Source organism: Dermacentor silvarum, chromosome 5, assembly GCF_013339745.2.
Source record: "Dermacentor silvarum isolate Dsil-2018 chromosome 5, BIME_Dsil_1.4, whole genome shotgun sequence".
Classification (NCBI taxonomy): domain Eukaryota; kingdom Metazoa; phylum Arthropoda; class Arachnida; order Ixodida; family Ixodidae; genus Dermacentor; species Dermacentor silvarum.
The window spans coordinates 161886605-161911787 of NC_051158.1; the positions used below are offsets into that span (position 1 = coordinate 161886605).

Consider the following 25183-nt stretch of genomic DNA (forward strand, 5'->3'; position numbering starts at 1 on the left):
GCAACCACGTTACTCCGTTCCACCAACAGGGAGACGTCGATAAACCCTGAACCTCCTCACTTGCCTTCGCTTACTGGCTTGGGCGGCAATATAAAAGAATGTCGTTTAGTTTTATAGTGGGGGCTCTTTCGCACTGAGCAACCCTTTCCGTTGGCGCAACTTTTTCCTCCAAGGTGCGCCCCCGTGTGTTATCAGTGGAAGTAGTGTGCAACGGAAAAGACAAATTTTACTCTGCGCCTTCCGCGTGCCTGGCGTGCCCAAAGCCACCGGAACCAAGACCCTATTGCAGCTTGCGCAAAGGAGGCAATTGCAATCAAGAAATTCGATCCCGATCTGGCTCGATTGCGATAGAAAATGCATACCGTGACACCCATATTAAATATTAGACTTCCATATAGTTGTGCAGAAGTTGTGTGTGGGATTCCAGCTCTACTTTTATAGCTTTTATGGAGTAGTTGCTTTTATCAAATTACCGATTATATCGAATTTTTTCGCTTTGCCGCTCACAAGGGTTTATTGTACTTTGTTCTGTCGCTTGTTACGTGGTTCTTAATTTTTACCTAAGCTTCTTTGAGAACCTCCAAGTTTCTGTCCCATATTTTAGTACTGGCAGAATGCGATTATACACTTTTCTTTTGAAGGATGTTACTGTATGTTGATCTTGTTTACTTTTATGAGTCAATAACCGCAACCAAGTTCGTGCTTCACTACCTGTTTCTTATCGTGTCTGTAATGGTATTGGGAGCCTCACCTTGAATCACACACGCCTCCTCACTCTGTGCTTGTGCAGACTTGTTGACTGTGAACGAGACTGCATCGGAACCCCCGCACGAGGAGGGCAACAGCATCAACGCTCCCCGCAATCTGGCCCTTGAGGCCACATTCATAAACCACAATTTCTCGCAGCAAGTACTCAAGATGGTGAGTGTTTGTCTACCTCGGTGTGTGATCGCCATGGCTTAAAGGGGCGCTAAATTAGGAACACTAAATCAGTTTATCTTTGAACTAATAGTCTTATCGAAACTCTTATTTTTGTTAATTTTGCACAAGAGGTTGATTATTAAACAAAATGAAGGCCGAATGTCTGTGTAGTCAGTTTCGCATTAAAATCCTGTATGTCAATGAGACATCATGGATTTCAATGTATTTTCTTCTTTTTGGGCAATCGTGGATTTCTTAAAACTCGCCATTTTAGTTTTGGTGCTTTGAGAAAACAGTGTAGACCACTTTTACCAATTAAAAAGTTAACTAGGCCTGAGCAGGTGCCATCAAAATCTATTACATCTAATGTTTCTCTTTGTTGTCCCTTTGATGGCACCAGGTGCTTGTAACCGCAAAAGTATTGGCCATGCACCTGTTAATTCAGATGGGCCCCGAATCGTGTCAAGAGGGGAGTGCTGCAGGTGTGTAATGCGATAGCAGAACTAGCATCCACTCCAGAGGAAGTGGCAGAGTTCACATTGTCATAGTAATCAGTGGCAACCGTGACTCCCCTCTGTAATGTCATTTCACCGTGAGGATAACTGAATTAAATAAATTGCAGGAGTTCTTCGCCTTTTTATTCTTGTATTTAGCGGCTTAGTGTCATGCATGCGACCGTATTATCCTTAAGACTTCATTGTCACCATTTGTGATTGTGATGATAGTGACCATGTATTCATCTGCAGAGGTATTGGTTTGATTTGGTTCAAGGGATGCAATGTTGCAAACACTGCAAAAGCCGTCGAATATGAAAAGCGATTCTACCGTGGTCCAGGCACTGGTTCCAAACCCCCCGGTTTATCGTGATGGACAACTAAGTTGCTCACCGGTGACAAAACGGTCAGGATGCTGTAGTGAAAAGCGTGTGTACTAGGATCCAGTTGTGCATATTGCTCTAGTGTGGCTGCTTATCAGTTAAGAGATGACCAGCATTGCAGCTTCTGCACCGATCTTATGCAACACAGAAACAAGGGTTGCGGGTATTTCTTTGGTAAATGAAGGCTTGTTGATGTGGCAGGCATTTCTTGACTGTTTCTTAGGTCCATTCGACATTGAGTTAATTCGGGCGCTTTCTTTCTTTTTTTTATCCCGTGAAATTCAATTTAATGGTTTTCGCTGTATTTTCACACTCCTCTTGGTGTCCACAAGGCATGGACAAAGCGCTGTGGGACTAGTTTGCAGTTGTACTCAGCTGTCCTACGCCTGTACTGGTGTATTGCTGGAGCCTAAAAGGGTGCATTACTTGGTCTCCCTTCTTTCAGGGCGAGGACAAACACGGCTTTGAGAATGTCAACCCGTTCATCCAGGACGACGAGGAGGGAGAGGTTGCCTCGGTCGCATACAGGTCAGTTGGCTTCGTGTAATCTCTGCCTCTGGTGTGGGGCTCCAAAGCTGTAACACTGCCACTATGATGCAGATGTAAACTGCAAACAGAGTTTTAGTTTCGTGTCAGGCGCACTGTTTCCTGAATATAGTTTGCCACCTTGAACTTGCCTTTGTATCGTGAAACATGACAGTGACGATCAAAGTTAAGAGGGCACTTTATCTTGGGGACCGGGCAGGATGGAGCCGAGTGGTATGGTTACTTGAAGAGTGGCGGCGTCTTGCACGTGCGAGGGAGGGGAGGGAAGCCGGCAGCTTTTAGCCCAGGAGGACGTTTCTAGTGTATACTAGAAGAATTAATAAAGTGGAAGTTGAAGCACTGTCTTCTTGTGCGTGTGGAGGTTGGGAGGGGGGGAGGGGTTGCCAGTTAGCGTGCATCTCCTCCACTAGTTTGTCCTACTCATAAATTTCAAACTTCGTTATAATGAAGTGACGTCGGCCATGAAAGTACCTTCTTTATCTACAATACTTGCTATAAGCATACACACAGATGCTGCCGGAAAAACAAATGTGATCAGGCCTCCTGCTGATTTTGATGGCCCCGTTGGCATCTTGGCCTGCCAATATGAAGCACGAGAGCAATGACAAATACTGTATTTTAATCTTGTATAACCCCCGTCCTCATATGATACCCACCGCGGTGGCTTAGCGGCTATGGTGTTGCGTTGCTAAGCACGAAGTTGCAGGATCAAATCTCAGACGCGGCGACCACATTTTCGATAGGGGCGAAATGAAAAAGCGCCGATGTCCCGTGCATTGGGGGCACGTTAAAGATCCCCACTATGGCGTGGCTCATAATCAAGTCGTGGTTTGGCACGTAACACCCCAGAATTCAATTCACTTCAGTCCTCGTATGACCTGCATCCCAATCACAACATCGGAAAGGAAAAACAATCCACTTGTATAACCTGCAGAAATAACTACACACATAAATGCTCATATCCTTATAAAAACAGTCTCACGGGTGTATGATTCTTGCACGTCGTATCGTCGGCCAGCGGGGTCTGTTCCACACCTCTTCTATAACACTGATATCTTCTCCTATGCTGTAAAGGACAGCTGTCGAGTGCAGCGAAAATGCAAAATGGCCGCTTGAAAAGAGAATGGTCGACCAGAAAGAGGATTGAGGCAGCTTCAACATGCTGGAGTGATGTTAGTGCCGCAGGCGCTGACATCAGGCGCTGATATGAGGCCACAGCTCAAGGTGAAATTAATGTATAATTTGCACCCTTACCTTACTGTAAAATTTTCAGATTTGTGGTGCTGTAGTGCGTGCACTCAGCATCGCCACAGATACGCAGCCGTGCAATCGGTGTTATCACGCGAGATTTTCATGTTGGCTTGCCAACTGCTGTCCAACCAGCCAAACTAAAAACAAGTATGCAGTCCTCTATGTATCTTCAGATTTTTTTGCTGGCAGACTTTTCGGGCACAGTGGGGACCGCATATGAATTCCTATTATGCTACTACGGCTGTTAGTGTAGTCTGTGCACCTGATCTACTGCTAGATCGCCGATAAGGTCTACGAGGACAAACATATTGATGGCGAGCTTCCCGCGACGGCTTGTCACCAGCCAGTCTGCCAGCTCACTGCTTAGGCCTAACCAGTGTCGTTTCATCAGGAGTCGGCAACCACAGTTGCAGTTTTGTGCCAGTTGACATGATGGCAACTTTGTTCATGGTCACCATGTTTGCCGCAATGAATTGTTGTGCTGCGTGCGAAATTTTAGTTATTATTCTAGTGCTAGCAGTACGTGGTGGTGTTGCATGCGAGTTGGAATAATCGGGTGCCTGAACAATCTGTTGGCGACACTGTTGGCATCTTCTTTCTTACCAGAATGTATAGTTTGAGGCACCTGCTAACAAAAATTTGCTTTGCTATAACCGATACCGAGTTCGATATCATATTTTCAATGTCGTTACAGCAGCAGAATACCCCAGTGAAATAAAGCCTGACCAACTAAATTTTATATTTACTTCGTTTATCTAATCATGCATTATGTCTGTGTTCATCATAACAATGTTTGACTCTAGTAGTAAAATTTTAGATGTACATTTTTATATTCAATAATCACTTCTAAATCCACACCTGTGTGACGAGTTCCTTTTAGTAGCAGAAACCAATCTAGAAGGCTAAGCTTTTACTGACTGTGCACGCTGGAAGCATTTGCAGAGCTGGAGACATGTCATACGTGTCATGTTTTGGACACCACCTATTTGGAAAGACAATCTGAGTACAGTGATTGTGCCACAAGCATGCTCGACTACATTTCCATAGTCTCGTTCTCTGAACTATCTGAGACTAGAACCACCTTCCAAAAGAAACTCCTCTGGTCAGCGATCCAGAGTGTTCAGTTCAGCCATCGAATCTTTTGACTAATGGTCGTAACACTGTCATCACCAATTCCGCCTTTCACATGGCCACTCCCTGATGAACTCTCCCTCTGGGACACTTTCATATAAATCTATGATCATCTGGCTTCAATGTGTTGACTTGTGACTTTACCGGGGAGCAGTGACTGACACGCAGGCAGGATCTGCAAGTGCGCCACGATGCCTCACTCCCCACGTATGCATGTGTGCAGGTATCGCAAGTTCGACCTTGGCGACAATGTGGGCCTCATTGTGCGCTGTGAGCATGACGGGGCCATGGTGGGACCCAATGGGGAGCTCCAATTTGTGAGCATCAAGGCACTGAACGAGTGGGACCCCCGCTTCTCGGGCGGCATCGACTGGCGCCAGAAGCTGGACACCCAGCGTGGTGCCGTGCTCGCCAACGAGCTCAAGAACAACTCGTGCAAGCTGGCCAAGTGGACGGTGCAGGCGCTGCTGGCCGGCTCGGACCAGATCAAGTTCGGGTGAGCATCATTCACCCACCAGGGGGCTTTTTAAATATATTTTTATGGAATGGTAGATTCCTTGAGCTCTCAATGCGAGCAACTTGCTAATCCTAAAGGGAGGGTAGCTTACGGATCGGCAAGTAGGTCACATTGAGATATGCAGCCTGCATGCCCTGTTTTAGAGGCAATCTGCCATGTGTGTAAAAAGTGGGCGTCCCGAGATGGCATGGCATCATGTGTGCTGCCTTCCAGCGCGTTTTGTAGCGGAGGTTGCATAATCTTGAGTTTCGGAGTCGCATTGAAGTGAGAGGCTGACGATGCATCCTCTCACCGCGTCTGACGCTTTTCATAATAGCGTCGTTGCACTGCTGGCACAACTGTCAGCCACGGGGGCAGAGTTCTTAGTGCTTGCTTCTATCTAATCTAAATACCGTATTTACTCGAATCTAATGTGCACTTTTTTTCCGATAAAACGGGTCCAAAAATTGCCTGCGCGTTAGAATCGAGTACGACCCTAAATTTGCGCTACCATATTGCCATCGGTATTTCAATATGGCTGCCTTCTACGCACTTCGAGCCTAGCTCCCGTAGCTTCGACCATGTGCTGTAGTGCATGTGCTTAGGCATTAGTCTACCAATTTAGTTGAATGTTTACAAGTTTATACGGCCGATAAAACTACAGTCGAACCTCGTTAATTAGAAAACGGTTAACTCGAACTGACGCTGTGGTCCCGTCAAAGTTGTATTCCAATGGGCGAAAATGCTCGGTAATTCCAACGCGAAAGCATTTGCGACGGTTAATTCGAACATAACCGCACACCGACAATGCTCTCAGCAGCACGCGAAATCACGTGTTGGCGCCTCCGACCGGCATTGCTCCGACACCGCCGTAAAGCAAAAGCTTAGGAGAGATGCCTCAACGCCGCGCGGAGAACTGAAAAAGAAAGAAAAAGAATACTGCGACGAAAATTTCACTCTCTCAAATGGCAAAGTCGCCGTTTCTGCGTCGCGCCGGAACACGCGTGTACGTGCCGACGTCTCGGCCAACGAAACTGCCCACGCCGGCCAACACTCGCTTCAACGGAACAAAACGAAACTTCGGGGAGCAGGCTAAGCTGGCGCCGAGCCGCGTGTTTCTATTTGCGCCCAAGCCCAGTGCTCAACCGCTGGCGCCGCTCTCACGATTATATTTGGATCATCAAAACAGTGATGCGTTTATTTAGGAATACCATCGATCCCCTAACAGTAGCCACAGTCGTGCCTAGTCACCACCAGCCGAGCGTGTTCTCCGTTTCAACGGCTGCGGCTAGAAACATGGTACGCACGAGCGGCGCATGGCGGTGCCAGCAGTCGAGCACTGGGCTTGGGCGCAAATAGAAATGCCAGCGTGAGCGGCGGCCGGCGGGCGCGCATGGAGACAGTCGAAGGTGAGGGTGCTACAAGGGAGTTGAGGGTGAGGGGAGCCACCAAAGCGAAGGGGTTGCCGAGGCCAAATGCGCTTCCCTGCCGCCCTCCTCCCTCGCCTTTGACGGTCTCCGCGCGTGTGTCGCCGTGCCGCCCCCTCCCTGAAGTTTCGTTTGCTGCCGTTATCGGGATGCGAGAGAAAGATTGTGGTTGTGAGAGGCGCTATCAGGATGCGAGCGTGGGCCAGCGTGGCCAGTTTCGTGGCCCTCATTCGTATGTAGTGCTATGATGCACGAATACGTCAAAAATGAGTCTTTCTTTTAATTTGAACAAATTTTTGGGCCCCTTCGAGTTCGAATTATCATTATTTGACTTAATTTGCTGTCGCAATCGATTCTTCGCCTTTCGGGCGAAACTGGAACTTTATTGTTCATCGCAACTTTAGTGTATCGAGAGTAAATCTTGAGCGATAGTTGTACAGTAAAACCTCGATAATTCGAAGGTCGCCGGACCGCGAAAATTCTTCGAATTAAGCGGATTTTCGAATTAACCGAAATGAATAATAAAAAAAGAAACAAGCAAGAACTTGCAGCAAAAAGAAATCACCTTTATTTTCCATGTCCGAGAAAAATTGCTCAATGTAATTACCGATGCGGGATTACTTGGCGCGCTGGTTTGCCGCCCCTAGTGCCATGCTCTCCAGCTGGCTCAAAAAACGCAGCATACAAATATCATCCGAACTGCACTCAACAAAGTTGCGGACGATGTTCACGGAATCGATAACTGCCGCGAAAGCGGGCGTGGTGGTGCTTGACTCCAAAAATTTGGACTTGCTGGATATTCCGGACTTCAAAAATGCACCGTCAGGGTTCCCATTGAGTTCATGCATTTTCGCACCTAATTTTTCGGACGAATTGAGACCTCAAAGTTCGATTTTGCGGACTAAATCGCTCTTTCCGAGCCGCGCTACCCAATCTTGGAGGCCGCCATGTTGGATTTTGCACTGGCTTGGATTCCAGTGGCTCGCTGTGTAGCCTCCAAGATTGGAACGCGCGCTATCAATAGAGAGCCAGCGCAATCCTCCAGTCTCGGAGGCCATGCCCGCTCTTCCTTGGCTGACAAAACGCTCCAGAGTACTGCTCTTTTTCTTTTTTTCTTAGTAATGCGCTCAGCACTATCGTTGTAACCATTTATTGAGGGATGTTTTTTTTATTGCGACACCAATTATATGGACACTTCAAGCTGATTTTCGCCGTCGGCGTCGCCGCCCTGAGGTTCCATACAAAGTCCAAGGGCGATAAAATCAGCGCCGCGCGCCCGCCGTATTTGCTCTTTTACTCTTCTAACTGCGTACTTAGTGCCAGAGCGGTTTCTCGCGCGCACCGTGTCTTGAAAGCGATCTCCAGACGGCTCTGACCTTTTGTATGCGATGTGCTCTCGCCGCTGTTTCCGTTGAAGCGATAGACCGCACGAACCTTCGCGGCCGCGCTCGTTCGTGCGCGCTGACACCACGCTTGTTAATTCAGTGAGTTTTTTTTGTTTTTTTTTTCTCAAGTTTCGGTTGCTATTTTGAACGTGGCGTGTACACCGAGCAGGTGTCTCGGAGACCCATGTCTCAGTGATCGGCGCTACTTCCTGTACCTTCGCGAGAGCTAAGCGGTGCGAAGCTCGTTTCTTGGATCTTCGTGGCGAACTCCGTTGGCGGAGATCGCCAACGCGGTGACGTTCGTGTCGACTGTACACGGAGACGACGTCATTGCTGTGCAAATCCAAGCACGTCGATCCCCTCCAAACGTAGTATGAGGCAGGGCATTATTAGAGATTTTTTTAAGCCGCACTAATAACTTTTTTTTTTCGGCCGAACGAGTTTTCCGGACTATTTTTCAGTCCCCTCGAGCTCGGAAAATCGGTTGGCGACTGTACGGAGCGCCCTAACCTAACCGCCGCGCGTTGCTACTAGCCGGAAATTTCGAATTATCCGAATAGAGCCGCGCGGGCCATTCAAATTATCCGGTAGAATTTGCATTGAGAATGACGGGACCGCTCAAATTCTTCGAATTAACCGAAATTTCGAATTAACCGAGTTCGAATTATCGAGGTTTTACTGTATTTCTGTATGAAAGCATGAGGTGCGCGGTACTGTAAAGGATTTTTTTTCCCCTCTCTTTCGGTCACGGAAAATGGGTGCGCGCGCATTACAATCGAGGGCGCGTTAGAATCGAATAAATATGGCATTTACTCGAATCTAACGCGCACTTTTTTTTTCCAAACAGTTCCAAAAATTGTGTGCGTGTTAGAGTCAAGTACGACCCTAAATCTGTGCTACCATATAGCCATCGGCATTTCAAAATGGCCGCTTCGTGCGCTCTTCGAGCCTAGCGGCCGTAACTTTCCCTATGCGCTGCAGTACTTGTGCTTAGGCATTAGTCTACCGTTTGTTTTCCCATTTTCTTCGTTTGCTCTATCAGCATGGACTGCCAAGTTCATGATGATGCCACATTTAAAAGGAAAGTGATCATGTGCGCGGAGACGGATGGAAATCGGGCCGCATCACGGGCATTCGGCTAATCCGAAACTAGCGTGCGGGACTGGCACAAACAGGAAGAGAGGATTTTTGCCAGCAAAGCAACGCGGAAGGGTTTCAGTGGACCGAAGCGGAACGTATTGTGTGACGATCCACTCGGCGATACGATCGCCTATCTTGAAAGCGATGTACGATGGGGAGAGTCGGCCGTGCGCTGTGTATTTCGCATTGAAGCGAGAGGTGTGCTAACACGAAGGTCAATTCGCTCGCCGTGCTTCGTCACTCGCGTTTTGACAGCTAGTTTCCATGGTCAACAAGCGAGATGTGTTCATGTTTGCTTGTGCGCGCGTGACACCGTGTTTATTAATTTATTTAGTAAGCGAATGTTTGCAAGTTTATACGGCCGATAAAACTGCTATCCTTATTTCACATAGCTGTCTATTAATTTGCTATCGCCATCGATGCTTTGCCTTTCGGGCGAAACTGCGACTTTTTTTATTCATCGCAACTTTAGTGCATCGGGAGTAAATCTTTGATTTTTCCAAATGAGAGAAAGTTGTATTTCTGTATGAAAGCATGAGGTGCGCGGTACTGTAAAGGATTTTTTTTTTTTTTTTTCGGTCACGGAAAATGGGTGCACGTTACAATCGAGGGCGAATCGAGTAAATACGGTATATGCGTCTGATCTCGGGCTAAATTTTGGGAAACCTCGTGCTGCTGGTGATATTTTGCCTGTAAAGCATGTTTAGCCACTGGACGTTTAAGCTTTGTGGGAAAGCCAGCCTTTCAGTTGCAAGGGGCACGGATTTGTGGACGGCAAGGTTGCACTCTTTTGCTATGCCATCCCCAATCCTGAGCTTATTGCTTGACAGTAAATGTGTTCAGTGATGGCTGGCACAGGGTCAAATGCCTGAGAGCTTACGGGCATTTGATATTGTGTAATAAGGGACAGGTTGGCGGGAACAGACAGCCCAGTGGGAATTACTCAATTTTTCAAGTTAACATGAGCCAAATGCACAATCATTTAGTACAGGGGTTTGGTCCTAGGAAACCTTGCTAAGCTCCATGCAGGGCCCATGATTTAGTGTAATGGCTTACTAGTCTAATATTTTTACCACGGACAATGTAATTGCAATTTTTGAACTTGTTAACATAACCAAACTGGCTAATTGGGCATGTGCATATTACTATTAGATATTTGAACCTAAGTATTCATATTCAATCTTTATTCAAAAATTTGGAATTTGCTCACCCCCTAGTCAATCATCTGGTTGGCCTCCTTCTGGTGCTCTTCACACATTAGCCATTTAGACTTAAACAACTCATTGTAACGGATGCCAGCAAATGTTCACATTCCATAAACAGTTGGCCAAACCTGTAATGCAATTTAATATAGAGCTGCACATTTTTCAACCCTAAAAATTCTGTTTGTGTTTTAGTTGCAACAGTAGATGTATGAGTGGCGTATATATCAGACAGAAACAAATCCATTTAACGGCCAGGAACTTCTGTTTATATCAGAGAAGTCATAGAATGCACTAAGCGAAGAAAAATTGAGGACCAGCTCTTACCATCCACGAAGGCCGCTTAAAAGCACTTCCAGGAGGGAGAGAGAAGAAACAAACTTATTATAAGAGAAAAGCTCAGTGGTCGGACTTGGGATTGAGGTGATCGAGGCCTAGCTGCAGGATGCTGATTGTGGGAAGGAAATAACCAAAGTACATGTTCTCATTTCTTCGGACACTGTGGTTCCCATCAAATTTATGTGCTCAAAGCTGCATTGCCTGTTATAGCTTGTTTCATGAAAGTGTAATGGGATACATGTAATTGGTCGCTGAATAAATGTAATTAAATTACCACGAGCAATGTCGAGTAAACAAAGTAATTGTTAAATTACAATATTACCAATAAACATAAGTGATTACAAGTAATTAATTACATGTAATTTGTACAGATGGGCAAATATTCGGTATTGTCGAATATTCGATTGAATTATTCTCTATTCATTATTCACTTCGATTTGAATTCAGGTATTTAATATTTTCGAATTATTCGGTGCTCCCGAATAGACAGCCAGAAGCCACTGACGCCCGGTACAAAAACACATCTCGGAGGCTATGCTTTACGTCATGGCTGCCATACATGAACTGTAAATCTCGAAGGCTATACGTTTTGGCAATAAATAGCCGGAAATGTGCGACGCAAAAGTGCAGAAATGGCGCTAGCGTCCAACCAAAAAGAAGCAGCGGAGTCCGCATCGCATGGTCATCAGTGAAAATCGTACATGAAGGACAGCAACGATGGAACGCTTCGTGCCTATTTGCGCCTTTATTGCGTTTACCGCCACGCATAACAGCGCGTTGGCCGCAGGATTTCATAAGTCCCTATCTATGACTGCGTCGATAGCGGCTGCGGTTTCTTCTGCAGCGGTTGCGGCAAAAAGTTGTTTCGTTTTGACTCAATACGCACGTTGGCCGCATGCCTAAAAAGCTGTGTAGTCGCCATCCACGATCGCATAGATAGCGACCGCGATTTCGTCTGCAGTTGTTGCAACGAACGGCAGTTTCGTTCAGACTCTGTGCATGCGGCGGCGGTGTGCCTTCAGCACCGCAAAGTCGCCGTTCATAATTGCGTCAATAGTGGTCGCGGTTTCCTCTACAGCTTGCGACAAACAGTTGTTTCGGTTTGACTCGGTGCAAAGCTGTCGAGGACGAAGAGCACCAGCTACATCGCGATGGACGTGCGATATGTTGGTGATCTGGCGAAACAATAATCTGGATGTGCGGGTGGCAACGCAAAGCTTGTCGCAAATAATGGCGCGTGCTGTGGCTGTGCTGCGATGGAAGTGAGGCCTCGATCACAGTTGCGAGAGCCAGTCACGAGATGACGAGAATTGCAGCTTCCGCACTGCTTTTGTGCAAAATAGCAAAAGGATTTGCTCATCCATTCCACTAATAAAAGCGTGCTGACGTAGTAAGCATTTGCTTATTGTTTTCTGGGTGCCCTGATAATTCGGCATTCGGTTAATTCGGACATTCTTTTTCCGTCCGGTGAAATTTGAATTAACTAGGTTTTACTGTAATATGTGATATATACTATTCGAACTATTCGATTCGAAATTATTCGACCAAAACACTATTCACTTCGAATTCGCTTCGAACCTCAAATTCACTATTCGCCCATCCCTAGTAATTGGTTACATGCAAGCGTGCTGACTGCCGTGTCTCCCCAATGTGCAGGTATGTGTCACGGGTGCACGTGCGGGATTCGTCCAAGCACGCCATCCTGGGCACACAGCAGTTCAAGCCCAAGGAGTTTGCCGACCAGATCAACCTGAACATGGACAACGCGTGGGGCATCCTGCGATGCATCATCGACTGCTGCATGCGCCTGCCCGAGGGCAAATACCTCATCCTCAAGGACCCAAACAAGGTATGCCTGGACGACATGTGGATTGGCTGCTGTGAGAACACTGATGCGGCCAACGTTGTCGATATACCTGCCAACTCTCCCGACTTGTCTAGCCTGCAGACTTTCAAATTGTACGGACACGGCCATAAATTACCTGAAAAACTGCCCCCAACCCGACCGCGAAAAACAAAAAATAGAAAATGTGCTGCACAGCGACATCGTAATTGCCGTTATGGGCTAGGCAGCTAGCCGAATGCATTTGTGTGTAGGCAGTGTAAGTCTACCTGGGTTTGCTTCGATTCGAAACAAGCGTTGATGAATGGGCGTGCGGCAAGGGTCTAACAACCATTGCCTAATGGCCGGTTTCCCTAAGTAAGCTTCGCCATTGTACAGCCATTCCATGCGATGAATCGTATTAAGAGTGGAAAGGGGCTATAGTATGTGTTCCTTAATGATACATGCATGCAGGCACCATCTTCGGTCACAGTACGAGTGCCGAGACGTCTAGCAACTGTACTGGCAGCCATTTAGAGCATCTTTCTGATGTTGCTGTGGTCCAGAAAAAAAAAAAAGCTTTTTTATTACTTTTGTCGTTGCATATTAGAGTAAAGGGCCCACACGATATCTTCGTCACAACCTCCGATTCTTTTCCTGTCATTCTTTTTATCTCTCTTTTGTACTTTTGGTTGTGAGAAGAACAAAAAAGAGTGCATAATTCTGCTGGCTGCGCTGAAGCTGCCTAGTCGACAGCTGATGCCTGAACGTTGGCCAGCTCGGAGGAGAGGTAGTGGGGTATGTTGTGTTGCACGTTATGTAACGTATGACGCAACATGCCCCACTACATCTTCTCCCTGCTTGCTCTAATCCAGTGACCAGCCGAAAGCGGCCTTTATTTCAAGCCATGTGCTAGGTGGCTATCGTTGACTGATTTTTAAGAAATCACCCATGGCATGTAGCACAATTACCCTCAGAGGCTGAAATCGTTTTCACGAGAAATCAAAATGAGTATTTAAGTAAATATAGAAATTGCTGATTAGCTTTTTTTTCATTAATTACCTTACTACACACAATGAAATATTTACTAATTGTAGCCAGTGACCTCGAAAGTCATGTTAACTTGGAGCGAATTCTGAGGCTGACAGCAGTTTCGAGATGCGTGTTCCCCAAGGTTTGCGACAAAATGAATTGGCGTTCCAGTAATTTCTTTTGAGCTTCACTGCATAGAAAGCTGTTTTGTTAAAAAATGTAAGTGGAAGAACAGTGCTAGTTTAAAAATTTGCTCAATCGGATGTGCCTTGTTGACTTCAATACACATGAGTATTGGCTTCAATACACGTTGCAATGTGTGCGCTAAAGTAAATAGTTTCGAAGTTGATGAGGGAAATTTTGTGAATTAGTTAATCATGCATTTTGATTTCCAGTGTTAGTAATGTCCACCTCTTTGTGCAATCCAGCTCAGCGATTAGATTTGTGTATGTGGCACAGGCAATTTTCTAAAATTCTGTTAATGATGTTATAATGGTATACATGTGGGCTGGGGGCGCCACCTCTTGATGGTGACATAAACCACAACACAAGGACACCTGACCTCTATATTTAAGATCGCAACCTATCCTATCTGGGTTTTAAAAGAAATGGAGAGGAGAGAATAGCTAAGGGACTTCATTTACAGCATTCTTTCTCACTGCACAGCACATTTACGGTGACGGTCTTGCACACTCGGCATTTCACGGGAATCTGTATTCTGCATTGCTGCTCGGTGTTCCATGTACTGTGGACAGCAGCCTTGAGCCAATAGGCGAGGGCTATGATATTGTATGTAAATGCACACGAGAGCTTCTTCCTCTTGTTTGTGAGCACACGTCTCCTCTCCAAGCCCGACTGAGCACATGCGCAGCTCCCACGACCTATCTTAGAGGCAATCTGCGGTGGGAGCAAAGCTAAGATGGCAGTGGCTTCGTGTGCGCTGTCCTCCCGTGTGATTAGTGCCGAAGGTCGTGCAATCTCGAGTTTCGGAGACTCGTTGAAGTGAGAGGCAGACGAAGTGTTCGCTACCCTCGGCCTCTACTCTTTGTGATAGTGTCGTCCCACTGCGGGTGACACTATCGGCCGGTGGCAGTGGTGTTCAATGGAAAATGTTCACAGGCTTCGCTTTGTACTGCCGACGTGACGATATTGACGCAGCACAAAACCGTGTGTTTGGTCACTGACTCGCCAAATGGATTTTTTTTTCTCATTTAAATTAGTCTTTTGTGATTGTCCAATAATTTGGAAAATTAAGCGGCCCCTTACGTGTAAGAAAAATTCATAGGCGACTGTACTTACTAGCATAAAAGGTTGAATTCCAGTATAACAAATTAACGTGCCAATTTTACCGACTTTGTTATCTGTAACAATCTGTAATCTGCTATCTGTAAGGTTTAACTGTACAACAGCGAGATCCAAGGTGCCGTGGCAACATCGGGGATGTGTTGGCTTGGCAGGAAAATCAAGAAAAGCGCAAAATTTGGCCTTGGTTTCTTTTGTTAAGAATATGTCTTTTCTTGCTAAAAAAATGCAAATCAAATTTAGAAGAGTACTTTACCAATCTCTACTACCAGTACTTTTTCATTGTTATGTTCTATGATTGATTGCCACTGGAAATTGTAAAAGTGGCTTCACTTTCAGCCTACTTTCCTCACTTTGGCGTGCTGCTGCTGTCTAGCCCCTGAAATGTCAGTATTGCTCGCAAAACAATAGTGCATGCGCAAAGTCGCCCGATCCAAAATAACGCAACTGCACACTCTGATGCTGTAACATCAGTCCCGACTATTATGAAAGTGGTTACACAGCCTCCCCTGCAGTTAGGACGTCTCACTTATCAGCTGCCGACCTAGAAGAACGGACCTCTCAGAATGGCCACTACAGATTGTAAATGAAGGCGTCTTGACCAATACGGTGTGTTGCTGCATCGCTTTTATGCTAATCCCATCAACGTCCGCAGTCATTGTGAAAAGGGCTCTGCCGGAACTTTTAAGCGTGGGCATTATTTGGGGATATTGGAAGCAGAGTTCCAATTGAAAGAAAGGTCACTTGTATGAAAATTGACTGTACTGGCATTCTGTGATAGAAGGCGCCGATCCACTTGTGTGTTCCGCAGCCCGTGATCCGTCTGTATGACATCCCCGACAACACCTTTGAGACTGAGAACGAGGGCGAGGATGACGACGACGACGAAGACGAGGAGGAAGGGACCACCACTGGTGGTGGTGGCGAGGGCGACAAGAAGGCCTGAGCCATTTTCCTGCAGCTCTGGTGAGTGTTTATCAGTTGGTGTAGACGTTCATTAATGCGATTAGCCTTCTTTATGATATTTACCTGCTTTATGGTATGTTTGTCTGTACAGCTTCATCTAACCTCTTTCCCTATACCCAGTGACTTCAGTTGTCTACTAACTTGGCACACTAGGTATGTGCTGGCTGCTATCTTGCCGAGCAGGCAGCATTGGCTTCTGGGTATATGCAGATATGAAATGCCATGTTTACAAAAACATACTTTTGCATTTCTTCCAGTAACTTGGCACTTCTCTACGGCTTTCAAGATGAATTCACACACAGTGTTGTGGATGGAAGTGAACTTTCTTGTCATGATTATTTTTGTGTGTCAGAAACAGGTTAATATCTTTTATGGTGTGGGAGTCGATGCGTTTTTTCCTTTGCACTTGTCATTCCCAGCATATTGAATGTAGGTGTCAAGGCGTGTATCTTTTTTTTTTTCTTTTACTTATGGTGTGGGAGTTGATGCATTTTTTTCCTTTGCACTTGTCATTCCCAGCATATTGAATGTAGGTGTCAAGGCGTGTATCTTTTTTTTTTTTCTTTTACTAAAGATAAATGGTATTGCAAACCAGCAATTACTGTACCCATGTTCTCAACTACAAAATGTTGTGCACAGCATCTTACCCTTTATTTGGCCAAGAGCTCCACAAGTTTCAGCAGTTTACTGCAAATCAGGACGTTTTGCAAAGCACATGGTCGTTATAGTACTCCTGCACATTGTTGTCATGTCCAAAAATAATGATTTCAATTTTTTTTTCTAACTGCTTTCAACACATAGAGAAAGCCGGATTATAGTGCCATTTCTTCAGTGGTACTATTCAGCTGACAACCCTGCTGTAGATGCCTTTTTTTCTCAAAAGCTTTCTGACCTTGGTGTCTTTGAAATATGGCACTTTGCGAAGCATGTTGAGTAGTAGGCCATGTTGCGTCTCATTTGCCCATAACTCCAGTATTGTTTCACACGTTCAGTCACAGTTTTCCCGACACTCCAGAGCTTTTAATGCAGTTAGCATTCTTAACCTAGCGTGCTGCTGGTGTCTGCATTCTAGCCCCCAAGACGTCGCTCTCACTTGCGAAACAAGAAATGAAATCACATGGCTGACTGCGCACTTTTCTAGCTGGCAGTGATAAAAATGGCGTACGCCTGAACGAGACGCCTATGCAATCGTGCCATAGTTCATTCAATGTTAAATATGCTGAACCCCAATTCTACAATGCCTGCAGGACAAGATTGACTGCATTTGGGAGGCCGTGTTTAGTGAAGGTGCAGACCTGTGGTCTTGGGTGGTGCTGTGGCACGTGGGTGTATTAATGTGATTAGCATTCTTAGCCTACTGTGTTGTTAAAGTTGTACTTTTTCTACCACAAATCTGAACCAACTTTCTCGACTTTCTGCCCTGCTTAGCCTACTCACCCTGCTAAAATTGTAAATAAAGGTGTCTAGCAATAAGGTTTTTCACAACATTGTGTGCTTCAATGCTAATCACATTAACATTCGACATTCATCGTGAGGTGGGTTCAGCTGCGATTTGTTTTCTCACCATAACATTCTTTCAAACAAAATAGGTGCTCCTTGTTTTGAGCGATACCAAGCCTGTTGAGGCACTTCCCTTGCTAGATGCACCTGACACACTGTCACAGGGCTGCAGATTTTGCACGCGAATCCATTTCTTACTTTGGAACACAATGCTGCAGAATGGTGCAGTCATACAAGTGTCACTTCATGCATATCGCAGTGCATTTCATACCTGCCAACTCTTCCGAATTTTACGTAAAATGTACGAATTTGGACCCGTCTTACGATTTTACGAATGTCGGCTCAATTTTTACGGAAAAGTGGTTATATTCGCGAAATAGTTTTTAAAAATTTTAATAAATTCACACCGTTGCTGGTGGGTAGGGGCGCATAGAGATGGAGGTATGCGCCGTAATCTTTATTGTCTGCAGAGTAAGGAGATTTTTCAATCTGCGACGTTGCCTTCGTCATCGGATTGTTGGACTACCTGACGACGGCTGGAAGTCACTGGTTGTCGTTACTCTCAACGTAGAGGCCCACCTGTACGTAAGTGGCGCCCCCCAGAGACGACGGTGATTTCGGGTCGATGCGGCAGGCAGTTTCGGTATGGGAGGTTGTGGCTAGTCGTCTTGCCTGTCACCTTCGTTAGGCTTTTTTCGCGGGTACAGTAAAAGCTAGTTAATTCGGACACGTCCTTTGGTCCCGGCAGGCGTTTGCATTATTTAATGCAATGAAACTCTCGTTAATTCGGACAACTCTCGGTGCTCGGCGAGCGCGGAGCGCCGCAAATGGGCGACGCAAACGAGCTATAACTAGAGTGCACTCTACCATAACGGCATTAGCGTCCACCGAAACGAAGCGACGGGATTCAAATCGTACGGGAATGACAGCAACGCCAGAACGCTTCGTGCCTATTTGAGCCTTTAAAGCTTTTATTCTTGCGTTTGCCGGCGCGCATAGCACCGCGTTGGCCGTGTGCCTTCAAAACTGCGTCGTCGCCATCCGTGATCGCGTTGATAGCGGCCGCGGTTTCATCCGCAGCGGTTGCGGCAAAAAGTAGTTTCGTTTTCACTCAGTGTCGTGCCGTCAGGGAATGGAATACGAACTCCTTGAAAAGACAAAAAAAAAAAATTGAGCCGTTCCACGCTGCCGCGCGTTGTTTTCCATCCTTCTCCGCATCGCCAGCCTCGCGCGCCTCTGTCCCGTTGCCCTTCCGCCCCTCCGAACACGAATGGTCCGCGCCCATAGCTCTAAGCCACGCCACCCTCCGAAACATGAATGGACCGCTCCAAAACAACGTTAGCGTCCACCGAAACGAAGGGACGGAGTACTGGAATGACAACAACGCCGGAAGGCTTCGTGCCTATTTGTTCCTATTCGTGCTTAGCTTGCGTTTACCGCCGCACATAGCACCGCGTTGGCCGCGTGCCTTCATGACTGCGTAGTTACCATCCATGATCGTCTTGATAGCGGCCGCGATTCCGTCCGCTGCGGTTGTGGCAGGCAAACAGTAGTTTCGCTTTGACTCGGTACGCACGTCGGCCGCGTGCCTTCGGTAGTCGCCATGCATGATTGCGGCGATATCGACAGCGGTTTCGTCCGCAGTTGCAGCAAACGGTAGTTTCGGTTTGACTATGCGTGCATCGGCCGCGCGCCTTCAGAACCGCAAGGTCGCCGTGCATGATCACGTTGACAGCGGTTGCGGTAAGCAATAGTTTCGTTTTTACTCAGTGCAAAGCTGTCGAGGATGGAGAGAGATTGCGGTTGTGAAAAGAGGCGCACCGTCTACATCGCGATGGGCGGCGACCCGGCGACATTGGCGAAAAAATAAACGGGATGTGCGCGCGCTAGTGAAAAGCGCGTCTCAGATGAACACGCGCGCCGCGGCCGCAATGTTAAGGAAGTCGCGAAACCTTCGCCGCTGCGAGCTCTAATCAGTCGCGAGATGACGAGAATTGCAGCTTCCGCATTGCGTTTATGCAAAATAGAAACAGAATTTGCTGATTCATACTGCAAATAAGAGCGTGTTGACGTAGTAAGCATTTGTTTATTGTTTTCTTGATACCCTCGATAATTCGACATTCGGTTAATTGGGACATTTGTTTCGGTCCCGTGAAATCCGAATTAACGAACTTTTACTGTATGACCTGTTTTGTGGGCCTCGCTTTTTTTGTGCGACGTGCTGCTGCATCGGGCGTAGCGCGACTCCGGCACTCCGGTGTTTTGTAGCCGTAGAGGCTGCGAAGTGTGATGGCGTGCTCGAAGCCTCGTCAGTACTAGACTCTATCAGTACTTCCAAGTGTGTTTGAAGTCGTACTCCTCGGCAGAATTCCCGTGCACGCCCCCCCCCCCCCCCGGTCGCGAGTTTACGAATTTGACAGTCTTGAGGTTGGCAGGTATGGCATTTGTTTTTGACCTGCAACACTTTGTACTTCCTATATTGCTACAACTTGTGGATGATGATAATGATTGTGTGCTTCTAGTGCACAACATACTATGTTTTGGTAGCGAGCGCAAGTGGCATGTCATGGCTGCAGAAATGTGTCAGTCGGCTTCTTTGGTGGTATATTAAGTTCACATCTGTGACGCCTTCTATGTGGTGAACATGTCATATTTTGTGGCCTAAATGTATGAGACTTAATGTTGCTTCGAATTAACTGATGCATACCTATATGTTTCTTTCATGTGAAATGCACCACTTTTAGGTTTTGAATGCAAGCGGTGAGAGAAGTGTCTCCAGCTTTTGTAGCAACCTTTCTCCATTGGCTAGAAAATTGACAGGAAACAGATTCTAAAGCTACCTTCTAACCAAATCAACTGCAATGTTTGAGCTGTGGCCTTAATGCAATGCCACGTAAGTGTGCGTGCCGCCATTCAATACCCCACATTTTTCATTTCCTTTATGTAATTCTGTATTTCAATGTAACACAAGTGGATTGATTTGGTGGAATGAGTAGCCAGGGTCATGCCCATTTGACAGACACTTTTTTTTTTCTCGTTCTGGAGTGGTACAGTGCAGTTCACTTATAACGATATCAAGAAGAACAAAAAATCCCATCGTTATAACCGATCATTGACATGCAAATCTGGACTGCCATACAAAAAAAAGAAACAGTATAAAATAGTCGTAGAAAGTAGGCTGTGAAAAATAAAATGTTATTTATACCTCAAAATAACATCTCAATCGTTAGGTGCGCTGAAATAGAAATCCGTGCTTGCATTTGCAGAAGATTCGGATTCACACTCGCCATGTGCATCGCGTCCAGCTGCTGCGTGAACACTGGTGGCTATAATTTAGTGTGCATGAAAAGAATTAGCGACTCGATCGACGACATTGCACTTTGGTTGAACATCGGGGTCGGTGTCAATGACGGGCCATTGTCAATCTCGTCATCACTGCCACTGCTGTCGTCGCCTCAGTCACACAAAGCCACCGCCTGTCGGGACAACGATAGCACCTACGGAGATCTCTTCGCAGAACAAGGCAGCAGTATCTGCACTCAGAAACTCCTCCATCGAAGCACCACCTATTTCGCCAGTAGCGACGTGCTCCCAGAGTTCGGTAAAGTTAGCGGCTTCCACCGTGTTAGTTTTACCTATTAGGGTTTCGTCCTGGCGTACAGAGCCCGCTTTTTCCTTTGATCGGCATGACCACTGCCCCTTCATGAGCGTGGCACTCCCGGTTTTCATAATCGTCGATATCATCGCCTGCACGAGCTCGTACTTCATCGAGTATTGCAAAATTTGCAGCTTCATCTTCAGAGACGCAGCTTTGCGCTTTTTGGGCGCACCTCCTGCTCCTTCCGCGGTGCAATCACCGCGCTCGCTGAGAGAGGGAGATGGTAAAGGCAGTGTAGGGCGCGCAGGCGCTGCTCGCTTACGTAAACTTTCTTCCCCCCCCCCCCCCCCCCCACTTCCTCTTCTCCGGTCGCTTGCACGACCGCCGGCTACGCAGACGTGAAGCAGCTGGCGCCATCTTGTGATGCTCTTCGTGGCTTTCATTCGCAATCGGCGCATGGGCGGGATGCGCTGCGCGGTAATGGCAGCAGGTACGAACTCGCGTAGGCAAACTTTCACCCCGTCTCGATTAAGGGCAACTTAGGAACGCCAATTTCACGATTATTCTGCATGAAAAACGCTGCCCAGAAGCCAAATTTCGATCGTTATATCTGATATGTGGTGAATAATTAATCGTTATATATGTTTCTTTTCTCATAGCCCTAATTCATAAGTTGATACTCCTAGGTCGACTCATCGTTATAACCGATATGTCGTTATATGTGGTGTATAAGTGGACTGCACTGTATACAGTTGTTAGTTGCTTACTGTGTTCATTGTAAGTAAATGTTTGTTTTTACCCTTTCTTTCACTTTTTAGGTCTCGCAGCGAAGGTGGACTTCCCTTTTGAGAAAATGAAACCGCCTTGTTCGACCATGTGTTGAAATGTTGTAATAAATTAATCTGGGGCAAAACTTGTTCACATTGGTTTAAAACTTGTGGTTCTTCATTTGGTTCACATATAGTCATCACCATATTGAACATCATTTCGTCAGTGTCGTGCTCGTAGCAAAAAAACCTTCTTAAATTGCTACAAGACTGTGGACGATGGAGACTTGGAAGTGACCAATAGTGGTCACTGTGCTACTGTGTTGCCTGTAGGCCTACTCCTGCACCTTGGTCACCATCTTGCCTCTCTGGTAAACTTGTTTTCAGGTAAATTAGCTAACAAGATGTATGAGTAAGGTTGAAGATTAATTTGCAGAAGACAAAAGTATCGGTTAGTAGCCTGGCAAGAGAATGAGAATTCAGGATTGGCAGTCAGCCTCTAGAATCTGTGCAAGAGTACCATTATCTAGGCCATTTGCTCACGGGACCCTGATGCGAAAGAAATTTCCACAATAAAACTGGATTGAAGCGCATGCGGCAGGCATTACTAAAGGAGAAAGACTGAAATTGGAGGAGAAAGAAAATGGAATAAAGATGTGCAGTTGTTAGCACCGTTTGTCATTTCCTTCATCAGTCTTCACATGCTGTTATTCCTTCTAAAGTGTCGGATGTAGGTCTATGCTACATAGGGTGTCTGCATGTGTTTTCGGCAGGATCGTAGTGTTTGCTTAGCCTGTAGGAGTTCTGTGGAAGCAGTCATGCCAGCGGTCATCGTGTTGCATGAATGAGTCCAGTGGAAAAGTCCCGTATGGGGGGGTGCCATGGAGTAGTGTTAAGCTATTAAAACGTGGCATGTGCAACATTCTGAAATCATCACACTCGCTGACTTTGCTCCATTCATCATCTTCAATGTGTCCTGCTGTGATGATTTTAACAGGCCCATGTTGGCTTGAACTGGAGGGTTCATTGATAAAACAGGCTTGGCTTACGGGAAGCGCCAGCCTGCAAATGACCAGCAGGCAGCAACCACTTAGAGGCACCCTATAGAGAACTACACGAAGTTAGTTTAGTCTGGTGAAGTATTTTTCCACTGCTCAATGTGCACTAGTTCTTTGTACTGTGTGCTTGAACAGCAGCACCTGTATGATGCCTTTAGTTTCAAACCATTCTTGCATGTCTTGATCGCCTATTGTTTAGAAACGGTTCTCAAAACCAATTAGTTTCTTCAGAATACAATCTAATCAGCTGTCGCGTGTCCTGTCAGTTTGAACATGGACGATTGAGGCCATCCGTCGAAGTAATCCACGGAGTGGATTACTCCGTGGCCTTCGAGATCGCACGGGCGCGCCGGTGCAACCTCGGAGGCCACTCATAGGACCCAAGGGCGCATTTAGGGTAGACTCGAGAGGATAAGGGTGCTAATCAAGAGAACAGTGGTGGCGGGGGTGCTCGCCTCGTTTGAGATGGTTGCGAACCCAGTCTAGTAATGTTGGCAACGAGTATGTACAGTTAGGAAATTCGCAGGCGCAAGTGGAATACGCTAGCGCAAGACAGGGGTAATTGGAGATCGCAGGGAGAGGCCTTCGTCCTGCAGTGGACATAAAATATAGGCTGATGATGATGATGTACAGGTGGGTGGAAAGTGGTTGTAGTGACGTCTTGGGGATGGGTTGGGATGGGGTGCGGAAGGCGTAATCCCCCCCGCCTAGGACCCGTCAGTGATGGGAACGCCTCTACCGTAGGTCTTTCTATGGATGACTCTTCCGTGAGCACAAACAAATTGGATGAAGTCGTAAAATTGGATATCCAAGTAGCGGCTCCTGGCGCCTCTAACGGTAGTTGCCTCTCGTTTGAAGTAGCGACAACTGTCAAGGGAGGGCGCCACGCAACGTGCAGTTGCAAATGGGAGCTTTTTGAGCTTCCGCTACTTGGCGTGCCGAGACGATGCGCGCGTCAAGGCTCGTTCACGTTGTGCAAAGGGAAACGAAAATGAACTGCACAAAGAAACGTTGGCGAGGGGGGAGAGCGTGAGTAGAGACCGAGGGAGAGAGGGCGTAACGGGAAGAGGAGGGAGCCGCCTCGCCATCGCTCGCCGCCAGCAGCGGCTTCGGCGCAGCAGTTTCCGAACGCGGCGCGCTCGGTCGCAGGCGGCAGGGTGGCAGTGCCAGTGCGAAGGGATATGGCGGCCGCTGCGCCCAGCCGACGACCACGAAGCTAGTCAACCGCATCTCAACGCGCACCACTCCTCACCTGCGGCGGCGGCCGTCCCCAACAAAGCCCGAACGGAAAAACGAAACCGCCCCGCGGCGTCGCTCGCAACAGCAAGGGGGACCCAGCAGCCTCGCGCGACGCCGGGAAGAAGAAAACGCGACGACGCACGGCGCCGACACGCAAGCCTGCGGTGCGGAGGCACCCAAATAACGACGACCTTCTGAAATCGGTGAGTCCCTTGCCGCTCGGATATATGCATCGCCGTCGCGCGCCTCTGGTTCGTGCGAGTATTCGGGGAGGAGTGCTCCTTTTCTGTCGTGGTGCCTCCCTCTCTCCTCGTCGTCTAGCGGACGCCGTCTGCTACTCCGGCCTCGTCGTCTGCACTACGAGGATACCGCTGTGTGTTCTGCTACGCTCGTGACGTTCGCGTTGCGAGTTGTGCGCGCACTTATAACGGACTCGCCGTGGCGCGATGCCGCATCCCAGCGCTGCGGTGTGACGTCCGGAGGAGGGGCGTGTAGGAGAGCTGCTGCTGCTGCTTTTTGGCAATGGCGGAGGGGCTCGTGGCTTTTTTTGAGACGTCCCGCTCCCTTTTGGGAACGCCGAGGGGTAGCAGACGTCGCCGAGAAAGAAACAAAACCAAAAAACAAAGTTCTGCAGGGGCGAGGCTTTTTCGCTGAGACGACAAAGCGCCTGCCCGGTGGTTTCTTGCTACCAGGCATACTCGTGCAGTCCCTGTTACGTTTAAAACGTTGCCTGATGCCCGTAGTATGAGTGGTTTTTCGCACACGAATTTCTCGAATCAAAGGGGCAACAGTCGCCTAAGCGAGGCTTCTACTTAACCGCTGTCGCATTTTACGCATGACACGTGCTTGGAAACTACGGAGATAAAAGCACACTAGTACGGCTGCTATAGTACCGAACTTTCCTGGGAGAGCGTAGAATGAAGTTTACTCGTGAACGTTGAGCCTTCTACTGTTATCAATAGCGTTGCCGCGTTATCTTCCCGGGGAAATACCTTTCATTCACCAATCTGATGCGGATACTAGAGGTGATGCGGGATCTAGAACAGATGTGCGGAGCAACTCGCGTTTGCAGTGTTGTCGCGGTCCTTGGCGTAGGTCCGCTTCAGAATAGCGTACCGCCGAAAACCGCTAGCACTGGGTGTATCGTGCGAACATTCTAGTAGCGCGCACAATGGAGCTTCGAA

General features: G+C 47.3%; 1 protein-coding gene across 1 annotated transcript in view; it reads left to right on the top strand.

The window, feature by feature from the left end:
- The window catches only part of LOC119453832 (eukaryotic translation initiation factor 3 subunit D), a 48891-nt gene extending 27035 nt beyond the window's left edge, over nt 1–21856 (top strand). The window contains exons 8-13 of the mRNA XM_037715876.2: nt 791–921; nt 2244–2326; nt 4950–5222; nt 12372–12564; nt 15683–15837; nt 21754–21856. Coding sequence (XP_037571804.1) covers nt 791–921; nt 2244–2326; nt 4950–5222; nt 12372–12564; nt 15683–15817 — 815 coding nt within the window. The 3' untranslated portion in view covers nt 15818–15837; nt 21754–21856. The remainder of the gene's footprint in view (nt 1–790; nt 922–2243; nt 2327–4949; nt 5223–12371; nt 12565–15682; nt 15838–21753) is intronic.
- The last annotated feature ends 3327 nt before the right edge of the window (nt 21857–25183 follow it).